Raw genomic sequence first — 14,329 nt, forward strand, 5'->3', positions numbered from 1 at the left:
GAGCCCTGTTGTACACAGATCTGGTGTAGTGTTACATAGAACACAGATCTAGTGCTGTGTTACATAGAACACAGATCAGGTGCAGTGTTACATAGAACACAGATCTGGTGCAGTGTTACATAGAACACAGATCTAGTGCTGTGTTACATAGAACACAGATCTAGTGCTGTGTTACATAGAACACACATCTTGTGCTGTGTTACATAGAACACACATCTTGTGCTGTGTTACATAGAACACACATCTTGTGCTGTGTTACATAGAACACAGAGCCAATCCCGGGATCCTCAATCTTGTGATATACCAAATATGCACTGAGCTATTCTATCCTATTATACACTTACTGAGTGCTGAAACACATGACATTGTAATATAAAAAGCCATTGCTTTACCCTCAGCCTTGTGATACACTGACTAACTAGGTATTTGGGACAGTGCAAATAAGGACATGGGCAGCAACATTCATGGTTCAATTCCGGCCACTGTCTCTAAGGAGTTTGTATGTTCTCCCTGCGTCTGCGTGGGTTTCCTCCGGGTGCTCCAGTTTCCTCCCACATTCCAAAGATGTACGGGTAAGGAAGTTGTGGGCATGCTACGTTGGCGCTGGAAGCATGGCGACACTTGTGGGCAGCGCCCAGAACACTCTACACAAAAGATGCATTTCACTGTGTTTTGATGTACATGTGACGAATAAAGATATCTTATTTTATCTCTTATGTTAATTGGGAGGCAAATCAGGAAACATTCATTTTGAACATTCATTTGTTGAGGGTTTCAGTACAAAGGGGCTGAGGCCACGGTGGATATTGGAGATGTTAATGGGGTGCAAGCTCAGATCAAAGCTGATCGCAACATTATGAATGGTCTGAAATATAAACAGAGCATGCTGGAAACACTCAGCAGGTCAGACAGCATCTGTGGAAACAAAAACAGAATTAATGCTTCAGGTCTGAGACCCTTCGTCAAAACCATCCTCAGTGTCCTGGGAGAGGGATGGCTGGGGAGCAGAGATTGTGACTAGGGCTGATGACACTGGCTTTGATCTTCCCACAATTTAACTGGTGCACAGAAACAAGATAGTAAACAAGCAATGTGATAGATCAAAGGACGTGAGTTGGCCGAGAGGGATTGTGGGATAGTGCTGAGGTAGAGTTCAATGTCTTCAGCTTCTGTGCGGAAGCCGATCTATGTTGGATGATGTCACAAAAGGGCAGCACTTAAAGGAGAAACAGGAAGGATCCAAGGGCAGACCTTTGGGTTATTCATGAAGAGAAGTTTAAAATGAAGGCATTGCTTAACAGGAAGGCAGTATAGGTCAGCACTGCATTGTAGTGATTGGGGCAACAGACCTGCAACAAGTGAGAATGCAGCAGACAGTGAAAGTGGCAACAGAGGCAGAAACAGGGATGACATGGATATGAAATCAGAAAGTTAACCTATGATCAAGTGTGACACTCAGATTGTGGACAATATGTTCACTGTCAGGCATTTGCCAGGGAGAAGGATGGAGTCGGTGGATGTGCAATGGGGGATGTGGTGGTGATGGACAATGATGACTTTGGTCTTCTGAATATTTAATCTGAAGAAATTTCTGTTCCTCCAGTGCTGGACATCAGGCAAACAACCTGCAAAACTGGACACAGTAGAGGGGTCAAGATAGGTGGTGGGGAGGAAAAGCCATGTGTCATCAGTATACGTATGAACAATGACTCTATGAGTTTGAGTGGTGTTGTTGAGTGGGAGACACCTGGAGTAATGGTGCAGTCATGGGATGAGAACCACTGCTTTAGCTACAACTGGAAAAATAACTGAGCCAGGCAAGTCCTGTTGCATTCTGCTGGACAACCATGAAGAGCAATGGAGAAGCATGGTGCGGTCAAAGGCCATAGAAAGGTCAAGAGAAATAGATTAACTTTGACACAATTACACAGGATATGATTAGTGACTTTGATCAGAGCCATTTCAGTGCAATGGTGGGGGCAGAAACCTGAATGGACCAATTTAGTCAAGGATTTCTATGTGAAAGTCCGCAGAAAGGTAGCATAGGATGACGCAGGACTGGAAGTGGTCAGTCCCCTTATAAATTTACAAACAATTCAAGATGGGTGCCTGGTCAGAATGAATGCATGGAAATTTGATCTCCCTAACCATGAAAGGGTATACTTCCCTTAGATTGGGTGCAGCAAAGCTTCAGTAAATTGATGGCTGGGTTGAGAAGCCAGTCTAATGAGGTGGCGTTAAGTAGAATAGGTGTTAACTCCATGTAATTTTGAAGAACGAAAGGAGAGGACTTAACGGTAGGTGCTGAGAGGCTGGCCCCTCAGGAAAGAAAGTCCAGAACTTGGGGTCAAAAGGAATTAATTTTTTGGACTCGGAGGGGAAGAGCACAATAGATTTTAGGCACTAAGAGAATAAAGGGATATGGGGAGTGGAGGTGGGGGGTGGAGGGAAGTGAACTTGAGGATCAGCCATGATCATTTCAATTGGGGAACAACCTTGAGGAGCTGAATAGCTGATGCTGAAGAGAACATTGTATCCTCAATTTCAGAGGTATCAAAATCAGGCTGACAGTTTCAACAGCAGATGAAATGGGCAGGGTGGAGGCAGGTGATGCTATGGAAGAGGAAGCAGGCAGCTTTGGTGATGGAGACTATGCAGCATTGAATGCCAAGGTTACACGTAGTCTGGTTCACCGAGACAGGAACAGGAGTTTTGGAGTTGGTGACCAGGGAAGACACTTTCCTCAAGATTTAATTGGAGGAACTTTCTGCCCATTCAAGACCAGAACTTGGGAAGAGACAGCACAGGGATGAGAAATAGGAAGAGGTCTGGATAGATCCTCAGGGGGATCTCCAGAGGTTATGGGGCAGGATGAGAACCAAATTCCAAGAGGATCCCTGGCCACACTATGTAGACAAGAATCAGAGCCTGATGTGCACTGTCCTACCCTGTTGGACATCGAAGGTGAGGCACTGCAAGCAGATAGCTCGAGCAACCACGTCAGTGGCTGTAAATGAGCAATGCTTGAGGGGCTGTCAGTCTTGTTTCACACGCAGTCAGATTCCTCTTTACTGTTGTAACATAACATTTCATCTGACTCAATGCTGCAAGTCCTGGTGGTGACTGGCGATTAAATCCAAGCCACACTTTTGTTTCCTCCATCCTGAAGGAATGTTTGTGCCAGAAGGTTACTGTGTTGGTTCCCATTGGAACACCATGCTAGATAATGAACTGTTTGTTTGCTAATTTTGCTCAGAATTATTTCCAGCTCTTTAACTCTGAGCTGGCGACAGCAAATTAGTTGAGCAACAGCACAGAGATGAGAAACAGGAAGATACTTTGGATAGGGCCTTGGTGGAGAATGCCAGAGGTTGTGGTACAAGGTGAAAAGGCATTTTTGGGGTTTTCCGTTCACGATTCTGTGCATCAGGCTCAGGTTCCCTGAGTTAAACTACACCGCCATTTCCCTGATTTGGAGTAGGCTTGTACAGGGATTTTAGGCTGGGTCTGTTCTGTTTGCACATTTAAGTTACCATTCAGGGATACAATGTCCAGCTCACTGGTAGCTCCAGGATACAGACAATCTGGTTAAATTCTTCCTTATTAATTAACCATGACTGGCTACTTGCTGGTTACCGGTTACTGGAAAGAGAGTCTTGGAATCCCGGCTCTGGTCTATGACATCTGTAAAATGTCCAGCTGTAAATCCTACTACCAGGGGATTAACTCCTTCATTCCTGTCACCCAAAGTTTAACTTTCACTCTCACCACACATAATTAACCCCTTCACTCCCACTGTCTGTTTAACCCCCACTCCTTTTGCATATCTTTGACCCCTATATTCTCACAGCCCACAGTTAACTCCTCCATTCCCACCAATGAAGTTTAACCTCTTCATTCCCACTGCTTTGTTCCCACTGTTCATGCACAATCACTTCACTCCTCCATAAGCAGGTTAAACCTTTCACTCCCACTGTTCACGTCTGGCCCCCTTATTCCTGCCATCACTCACTCCGGCCCCTTCACCCCTGCCATTTGCAGTGTAACCACCTCAACTGCACATGCACGTCCACCCCACACCTGCCAGTTGTAGATTAACCCTTCACCCCCGCTGCTTAACTCTTTCACTCTGGCACATGATAGCTGCTGGGGTACAATTTCCTAGAACTCTCTGTGTCTGCACTGTAGAGAGACGGGTCCCATCAGTAGCAAGCCGCGGCATCCATGGGTTGATGTTACCAGCCGTCAACTGACTGCAGCGAGAACAGTGCAGTAAGCCCAGGGTGGGACAAGGGGCTGGGCACTTACGCAAACCTGGCAACTGGGGAGTGGAACTGGGAGCAGAAGGAAGCTCCTGCTCCCCTCACTGCCCAACCCTGTTGCATGCAAGCAGGCACTGGCAAGAGCTTTCCCATGGCATCACTTTGTCTTGATGACATTCAGGACTTCCAACAAACTAGTTTACTTAAGACTGGGTCTCAGTCCTTTCAAAGTCCACAATCAAATCTTAAAGAAAATTTGAATCAACAAAACAGCCTCTCCTCCGCAACAACCAGCGACCCGCTGTGCAAGAATTCTTTTCTTCCCCCACCCCCACCTGTTACACATCCCGTGGGACAAAACCATCTAAGCACCTCCCAGCCAGAAATAAGTCATTTCAGCTGGGCAGCAGATCTGATCCAGGGAGGCCGCAGTCATTCGCTGCCGGGGGACATCAGCGCTCAGTCATCAGACTGTGCTCAGCGTTCCTCGGGGTATCCCTACCCTCGGATGCCACTTGTACTTTGCTGGTCTCACCTTGGCTCTCTGAAACATGGTAAATTCACTCTCCCGCCAGCATTTTGTTTTTGAAAAAAGGTTAACAAAAACCAGCAAGTCCCACCCAACCTGCGAGATCCAGGATGGGACCAGGTTTGGAAGTTGCACACAAATTCATTCAAAGATGGAGGGAGCAAGTTGGGAGCTGACACTAGGTGGAGCGAACTCCTGCACAAAAAGTCTCAAAGAGCTCGCTGCTGCCCACCAGAAGTGTGGGGACTGTTTAAATCTTTTTATCTCCACGGAAGTGCGACGCACAACCTCCCCAAATCAAAAGTTTTCCTTTTTTATATATATATAAAGGGTGGAAAAGTTCTATGTGAAGCAGTGACGGGCGTAGGCGGGGTGGGTCTGTCTGTCATAAGAAGGACCCAAGGGAATCCGACACCCGTGCCCTTCTCTGAAAGGAATGCACTCGCTCTAAACAAAATCATGTTTTCCAGTTTCGGGAGGTCGGCGGAGGGAGGGGAAGGGGGAAAGAGAGAAAATCTTGCAGATGCAGAATGTTGCACTCAACAGTGTCAGTCCCAATCTCTCAACGCAAGGCGACGTTTTGCAAAAAAGTGTTCCTTTAATACAAAGTTTGCAGTCTCCGAGTACAACCGTCCCCACTCACCCCCCCCCCACCCCCACCCCCCAAACTCGGGTTGAGAGTGAAAGCCGTAAGATTCTGCACAGACCAACACTTACCTGCACCGGCGCAAGTTGTTAATGAGAGGATAGCAATCTGCAGTGTTAGAATACAGTCCCAAAATCGCCTCTTCCATCTCCACCGACTCCGATCATCCATCCTGAGCAGCTCCCGGCAACGGCTGATTTCCAAAAGAAACAAAAAATTGCAAAATTGGGAATCGTCAAATTCAGCGATGGGGAAAATCTATGAAGCCATAAGAAGTTTTGTTTCTTTTATTCTTTTGGTGTCTCAGCCCCAGGTCTCGCCGCCTCTCCCCTCCCTCAGCAATCTGCCTTCCCAGGACTGACAGAAACCTTGATCCTCTTCACACCGTTTCCTGGAGCTGAACAATTCTGCAAAAAAAAATCAACAAAAAGAGATCTGGCGGGTAGGGAATGCTCCCCCCCTCCCTCCCCCCCCCACACCACCCCAACCCCCCCCCCTCCCTCACTCACTGCCCACTCAATGGACTGACACCGCCCAGAAACAGCCCCTCCACTTATTGGGCACGGGGGGATGGCTTTACAACAGAGATAGAGAACAGATGACTCCAACTTCAGACTTTGTTTCATTCCTCTTGTCCAACCGGAGTCAAGTTTGAAGCGGCAACTTTAAACTTTGCATTAAGCTGCCGAGGTAACGCAGCTAAACCACAGCATTTCCGAGCACAGATTCACGGTGCGGATCCCACAACGCACCCTAGTCACAGGGTCCCCGAAACTAATTAAGCACCGAGCTTCAAAAACATGGCTCAACGGCAGGGTCCCACTCACATCTCGACCTCGGGATCGCATAAGTTGGGACCCAAACACAAATCAACCATGGGGAGGTCCCAAAACAACCCCAACAACGGGATCCGACACACACCCTATACTTGGGGTTCCAAACACAACATAAGCACAGAGTCCCGAACACAGATCAACTACAGGGCCCCAAAATTCACTTCAATCATGGAGGTGGGGGAGGGGCAAGTCCACCCCCACCCCCCGCCTCAGGACTCCAAACGCAACCTAGCCCCAGGGTCCCAAAGGCAAAAGTTGCGTTGTGTTTTGGGAACCATAGGGGTCCCAAACCAAACTCAACCAGAGGGTGCTGAAACATTACCTCACCATGGGATGCCAAATGTCACCTAACACCTGGGTCCCAAAGCACAACCAAATAAACGGGTCCCAAACTCAAATCAGCCACAGTATTCCAAACACAACCCAACACTAGTGTTCCAAATACCGCGTCCCAAACATAAGTCAGCTACACAGTCCCAAAGGCAAAGGTTGGGTGGTGTTTTGGGAACCTTGGGAGTCCCAAAACACAACCCAACCACAGGATCTCTAAACACAATCCAACCATAGGGTGCCAAAGACAACCCAACAACCAAGTCCCAAGCACACCCCATCCCACCGGCTTACAAATAAGGAATCAACTATTGGGTCCTAAACACAACCCAATCACAGGGTCCCTAATATACCCCATACTGCAGGGTCTCCCGAGTACTACACACCACAGGTTCCCAAATTAAAACCAACCACAGGATCACAAACACAATCCATCCACCGTGTCTCAAACACATCCTATCGCAGGATCCCAAATAAAAATCAACCACTGGGTCCCACATGCATCCCAACAACTGGATCCCTAACATAACCTGTACTGCATTGTCCCAAACACAAATCAACCACAGGATCCCAAAGACAACTCAATCATCAGGTCCCACATGCAGTATCCCGAAACACAACTCAGCCACAGGGTTCCAAACAAAAGGTTCCAAACACAAATTCACCACAAGGTCCCAAACATATCTCAACCTCAGGATACCATGTACAAGGATCCAACAACAGGGCCCCAAATCACTATTCAACAACTGTGTCCCGCAACACAATCCGTCAACTAAGCCCCAAACAAAAATCAACCATGGGGTGCCTAACATATCCCATGCCACAGATTCAAAATCAGAACCCAATGAAAGGGATCCAAAACACACCCCATCAGCAGGGTGACAGGAGCAGTCCAGCTATGGAGTCCCACTCACATCTTTGTCTATTTGTCCATATCCATCTTGCCTCTGTGTCTGCTCGTCTTTTTTCCTATTTCATGCTCTCTTTCTGTTTCTATTTTATCCTCAGTGTCGGTGTCTGATGGATTTACTCGTTCTGTTTCTAGTTATTCAGTTTTCTGTTTGTCTGACAGTCTCTGTCTGCCGTCTATCTCTGAGTCTGCCCATCCTTCTCTCGCAAACTCCTGCTGTTTCAGCACTTTACCTGCTTTTAGGATTGTTGGAAATCTGGGAGTTGGAGCCAAGGGTCTCCCCACTGTCCTTGTTAAAATCATGACTTCAAATGCTGACGAAAGAGAGGTGCGGAAGATGGATGGGAACAGGTGGAGGGGGTAAACATAGAAGGGTGGGACTAGGGAGGAAAGTGGAGGGTAGGGGAACAGGATGGTGAAGGAGGCTGGAGAAGGTGGAGAGTGTAGAGCCTGTGGAGGATGTAGCAGAGAGGGGACAGGGGAGAGTGGAGGGTGGGGTGATGCTGAGATAGAATGGGTAAATGGACTGCTGTTCACATCCTTGCGCACAGTTGAGAGTTCCAAACTGCAACTATTCCATTCTGACCTCAGCTTTTCTCACCTCCAAACCCCAATCCCTCTCCTTCATTCTGAACTCTTCTGTCTCTCCACTACACACGGTGCTCTCTCATCTTCCTCACCTAATCTTCAAATAATCCATCCCACACCGTTGTCACCTGCTCTGGCTGAAGTACTGCTGTAACTCAGTATCACACTTGCTTCCAAGGCAGAGGGTTCCCACTCCAGAATTTCATCCTATGATCCAAACTGACTCCCTCACTTCAATGTGATACATTTTCTGTAAATCTCACCAAAGTGTTTGTTATACTTCGCAGGAGCCCCTCCAAGAGCAAGCAGGGGTGGGGTGGGGGGGGGGGGGGTGGCGCTGATAATTTGTTCCAACCTTCAACCTTAACATTGGTCATCAACAGCCCAAGAAAATCACTAACTTCAACTATGACAAGCAAATAAATATACCTTGAGTATAACTCCTATTCTTCCCTGTACATCAGCATGATCTTAAAATAACACTTGTACAACTAGCCCTTCACAGTGCATATTGGTGACAGAGGTCACTATCAGGTATCTACATTTCAACAACTAAATCCAAAACATGAAAATCCTCCTCCCTTCATACATTCTCCAGCTCTCCTCTGCAACTTCACACACAATCCTTAGCTGCCAGTTATTCTCTTACAATCGCATGAAAAAATGTACACAAAGCTGAGCAGAAGCAAGTCAGCAGAGGAGAAAAATGCCTTGAACAAAGAATGCTTGCATTTCATTGGTGAATATCTTTTACAAAGCTGTTTTAAAATAGTGGAATATCCCAGGGCTTTTCAAAAGAGGGAATATTAAACAAAATTTAACAAGTAGAGGGAGGGAGAATCAGAGAGAGAGAGAGAATCATAAGAGAGAGAGAGAGAGAGAGAGAGAGAGGGGGGGAGAGAGAGACAGAGAGATAGTGAAGCAGAGATGTTTAGGAAATTCCAAAGTTAAGGGCCCAGACAGCTAAAGTCATGGCCGTGAATGGTGGAGTAATGAAAATAGTTGTGCACGTTAAGAGGTCAGTATTGGAGCAATGAATATCTATCAGATGCTTCTAGAGTGGGAGGCAGTAAGAGATAGGTAAGTCAGAATCATCAAGGGATCCTAAAGTAAAGACAGGAGCTTTTAAAACTGAGGTGCTGCAGGTACCACATTGGTTAGATACTGAGAAGACCTCCCTGTGAACCATCTTATCAGACAGTTCCAGAGCAGGTTTGTCATAGATTAGGTATAGAGTAGATACACTGTCCTATCATTCCCAGGGTAAAAAGAATATGAATTAGATACAGAGTAAAGTTCACTCTATACTGTTTCAAACACGGTGTAGATATCAGAACGGTGAGTTACAAGGTAAAGTTTATGTTCCCCTTTCAAGATTAGCATTGCAGTTTGGGTGAGGATATTTCACCTTGAAGTTTCATTCTTTCCTGTTTTCTTGCTAATAACCTTTCCCATTTTTTACTATTTACTATGGAATATAATGGAGTTGATTTTCAGCTGTTGTATAGGTGGTTCAGCAGGAAACAGTCAGACAGCTTCTGGTGCTTGGGGTGTTGAGAATGAGTCTGTAGGATAAATATGTTCTGTACTACAAAGGAAAATTGGTGCCCTGCTTAATGGCATGGAGAATAACGTAATAGATATTCAACAGACTGGTGTACAATAGGGGTAATGCACGCGGTTTGTATAACAGGTTCTATATCCTGAATGGGTAAGTGTATAATGGTCAGTGCACAATAACTGAATGTATAGTGAGTGAGTTTATAACGTGGGTGTATAATCACGGATGTAAAATGGAGGCATAAGATGTATAATGGATTGATATCTACAGGGTGGATTGCACAAGAGAGAGGTTGCACAAAAGGTAGTGTGCAACAAGAGGATGTATGATGGATGAGTTGTACAGCCAGTGGGTGTTTATAACATGCACAAAGTGATATACTTAGGACAGGGTGTTTAATGGGTAGATGTATAATGGATGGGTGTTCAACAGGTGGGTTAGAACAGGTTTGCTATGGGTGTTTAATAGGCTATGTGTCCAACAGATATCATATTAGTTAATGTACAACAGGAGAACATAAATTGGTCAGGGTGTTTGACTGGATGTGTGTATAACAGGCAGCCAGTTATATAATGTGCAGATATATAATGGAAGGAAAAATAGATGAATATATAACAAGGTCAGTGTGTATGACAGGTCTCTAATGGGCAGTGTATAATGAACAGGCAAACTGAATGAGTGTATAATTGGGTGGCTATATTAATGGTTGTATGTCAGTGAATGTGTCAAACCAAATGCACCAAAGATGTTCAAGGATCAACTCTCCAACTTCACTGAGCAGCAATGTGTAAGGCAACTGTGCTTCACTAAAGATTTCTCCGAAATCTGCCAACTGTTCCAGTACCAACAGCAACCTCAGAGCAGAGCAAGGGACACAGTGCTATTAACTGTTTAAACAATCTTCCCTCTTCTTGCACTGTAACCTAGCAACAACACGGAAAATTGTCTTGAAATGTTCTGAGCACAAATACCAAGTCAAATCCAATCTGGCTAATTAGCACCCAATCAGCTTATTCTCAATCATCGGCTAAGTGATGGAAGATGCCAAGGACAGTGCCACCAGATGGCACATGCTCATGGATGGCCTGCTCACCCATGCCCAGTTTGGGTTTCACCAGGACCACTCTTCTCCAGACCTCACCACAGCCTTGCTCCAAACATGAACAAAATAGCTAAAACCCAGAGGTGAGAGTGCCTGTACTTGATATTAAGGCAACATTTAAACTAATTGGCATCGGGGAGCCCTGGAAAAACAGAGGTGGAAGGGCATCAAGGGAAGACATTCCAATGGCTGAAGTAATACCATAACCAAAGAAAGATAGTTGTGGTTGTTGGAGGTTAATGATCCCAGCCCCAGGATGAGCCCCTGTCCTAGGTCAGCTTCGTCATTAAACTTTTTTCCAGAAGTGGGAATGTTTGCCTTTGATTATACAAGGTTCAACTCCATCTTCAACTTCTCAGCAAGTGAAGCAAGCCATGCTTGTATAGCATTCAAGCATGGCTGATAGCTGGCAAGTAATATTTGCACCACAAACTGCCAGGCAATGAGCATCTCCTACAAGAAAGAGTCCAATCCCACATATTACCATCACTGAGCACCCCCCCCCCAACCCCCACTCCTCCAGCCTCAACATTCTGGGGATCACCATTGACTGGAAACGCAATGGGATCAGCCACATAAATACTCTGGCTACAAGAGCAGGCTGGGTATCCTGTGGTTAACCCCTGATGCCACAAAGCCTTTCTTCCACAAGACACAAGTCAGGAATGCTATGGAATACCTGGATAACTGCAGCTCCAACAAGTCTCAACTAGCTCAACAACATCCAAATAACCCTTTTGATTGGTATCCCATCACCAGCATATAGTGGTTGCAGTGTGTACCATCCACAAAATGCATTGCAGTTCCTTGCCTAGGTTACTTCGATAGCATCTACCACACTGGCAAACTCAACCACCAAGAAGGACAAGGGCACCAGACACATGGGGACACAAACAACCATAAGTCCCCCTATGAATGTTGCACACCATCCTGACATGGAAATATATCGCTAGTCCTTCATCATCGCTGGGTCTAAATCCTGGAACTTATCCCCATCTCATTGCAACTGAGTGCAAATGACTGCCTCCAGTTCTCTATTTTTCCATTGTTAATAGTTTCTCTTGATTTAATATACCGATAATTTTATGTTTGAAATTTACAACTGTATCATTTATAAATAAAAACGGGTAGCACTGAGGCAGTGCTGCACTGTCAGAGGGGCAGTACTGAGGGAGTGCTGCACTGTCAGAGGGGCAGTGCCGAGGGAGTGCTGCACCATCAGAGGGGCAGTATCAAGGGAGTGCTGCACCATCATAGAGGCAGTACCGAGGGAGTGCTGCACTGTCAGAGGGGCAGTGCCGAGGGAGTGCTGCACCGTCAGAGGGGCAGTATCAAGGGAGTGCTGCACCGTCATAGAGGCAGTACCGAGGGAGTGCTGCACTGTCAGAGGGGCAGTACCGAGGGAGTGCTGCACTGTCAGAGGGGCAGTGCCGAGGGAGTGCTGCACCGTCAGAGGGGCAGTACTGAGGGAGTGCTGCACTGTCAGAGGGGCAATATCGAGGGAGTGCTGCACCGTCATAGAGGCAGTACCGAGGGAGTGCTGCACTGTCAGAGGGGCAGTACCGAGGGAGTGCTGCACTGTCAGAGGGGCAGTACCGAGGGAGTGCTGCACTGTCATAGAGGCAGTACTGAGGGAGTGCTGTACTGTCAGAGGGGCAGTACTGAGGGAGTGCTGCACTGTCAGAGGGGCAGTACTGAGGGAGTGCTGCACTGTCAGAGGGGCAGTACTGAGGGAGTGCTGCACTCTCCTAGGTGCATTCTTTTGAGTTACCTCACAACAAGATTACAAAATTAGGGTATAAGATTCCTCCCTCAACTAACTACACCAGAGGAAAAAATCTGTGAACTTTCTGCACCTTCCACCTTGGATCACCTCCTGCTTTATTTCACCACTCTGGTGGACCACTCTAGGCCTTCATCACTTCCCTTGTAATTAGCAAGTGAACGGTACCTGCTGACATTTCCTTCTCTACCTTCCCAAGATTTCCCCTCACACTGCTGAATGATGCTCATACTCTCCTCTTTTTACTATGTGCTGTGATTCAACACTACAGTGAGCTAGCCAGAAATTCTTCCCCTCCTCACATCACTGTGCTTCTAACTTTTTCTCCAACTCCTTGACTCTGATGTGGAATGTCTCAAGGCAGAGCGGTTTCCAAGAGTAGTCAACTGGGACTACCCAACTGTCCACAAATTCCTACTGTCTGCAGTCCCAACCATACGTCTACTGCCATTTCTAGTCTATATTCCTTAATTTCTTGTTAGCATTAATTTATTTCTTGAACTAATAGAAATATATGTGGTCCAAATTACAATTAGTGATTTGATTTAATTTGATTAAAATTAACACGTAATTAATGAGATGATTTGGCTATATACTTAATTACATATAAAGTGAATGGATTTTTATGTTTAAGTTTAGAGTGTGGTTTCCCCAGTTCCTCAGGCTGCATGGCTTCTCCTTCTCTGCGGACTCTGTGATCCTTTTAGTGCTTGATGTTCTCCCCTGTGGTTGATGTTGTGTTTCTATATTGCTGTTCTTTTCCCCACAGTGAATTTTGACTCAATATAGGAGCAAGTAGTTTGGACCCTCCTAGAAATGAAGCAAGAGTAACCCAGGACAATGCCCCCACTTTGCAGTTCCATCACCCAGTTGCACCTCACTTTGTGCTTAGCCCTACTCCCCCAAATGCATAGCAGGAGGAAGAAAGAGTAGGAAATTTGCAGACAAATTGCGGAATAGGGCTAGAACTACAAGACTGTAATAAAAGGGGACTTCATTCACACCTAATATAGTCTGGGATAGTAGCCATGCAAAGGCAAAGGAGAGGAGGAATTGCTGAATCAGTGCATTCCTGATCAACAAAAGGAAAGAGCAGTGCTGGATCCAGTTCAGGAGAATGAAGTAAGGCAAGTGTGGAGCATTTGGGAGCAGTGATCTTAACATAAAGTTTATTCAATCAGAAGTAAATATAAGTAGCTGGTGGGAAACTAACTTCTATATATTGAAAGTAGGTCTGACAAGAACTGCCAAGAATCAAAAATTGGTAGGCAGAATATTAACTGATGGCAAGTGAACAATGGATTGGAAACATTTCTAGAGGAAATTGTTTGAGTACAGATTAGACACATGCTGATGTGAAGAGAAAGAAAAGTAACTAAAGTTTCCTGAATGACTAAGGAGACAGAGGTTAAGATGAGCCAGAAGACTGGACTCATAACAATGGTACAATAATACACAATACTATAACCCTGTTAAACATAAAATACAGAGAACATCTATCAAAAGGCACATATGCAGAAAATATGGGAATACTTTCACTAAATATACATTAAAAGAATAATCAAATGGAGGGTGAGACCAGTCAGGGACAAAGAAGGCAATCTTGTAGTGAGCGGTAAGAAGTCATGGCTGAAGAACTAAATGTGTACATTGTGCTTTATTTATTAGGAAGAGGGTGCTACCAATTAGGAGGCAGTGGCACGATGGAATAGGATAAGGAAATGAAGGTAGAGAGTGACTACTTAAAAGGTAGGCTCTGCTCAGAGAGGACACACTCCAGGT

At 45.7% G+C, this 14,329-nt stretch overlaps 1 protein-coding gene across 2 annotated transcripts in view; it reads right to left on the minus strand.

Annotated features, from left to right (window-relative positions):
* Positions 1-5,871, minus strand: part of col5a1 (procollagen, type V, alpha 1) — a 182,140-nt gene extending 176,269 nt beyond the window's left edge. For both annotated transcript variants that reach the window (XM_052037401.1, XM_052037400.1), the window contains exon 1: positions 5,509-5,871. In XM_052037401.1, coding sequence (XP_051893361.1) covers positions 5,509-5,608 — 100 coding nt within the window. In that variant the 5' untranslated portion in view covers positions 5,609-5,871. The remainder of the gene's footprint in view (positions 1-5,508) is intronic.
* Positions 5,872-14,329: the final 8,458 nt, after the last annotated feature.

The sequence above is a fragment of the Pristis pectinata genome, chromosome 23, assembly GCF_009764475.1.
Source record: "Pristis pectinata isolate sPriPec2 chromosome 23, sPriPec2.1.pri, whole genome shotgun sequence".
Taxonomy (NCBI): Eukaryota; Metazoa; Chordata; class Chondrichthyes; order Rhinopristiformes; family Pristidae; genus Pristis; species Pristis pectinata.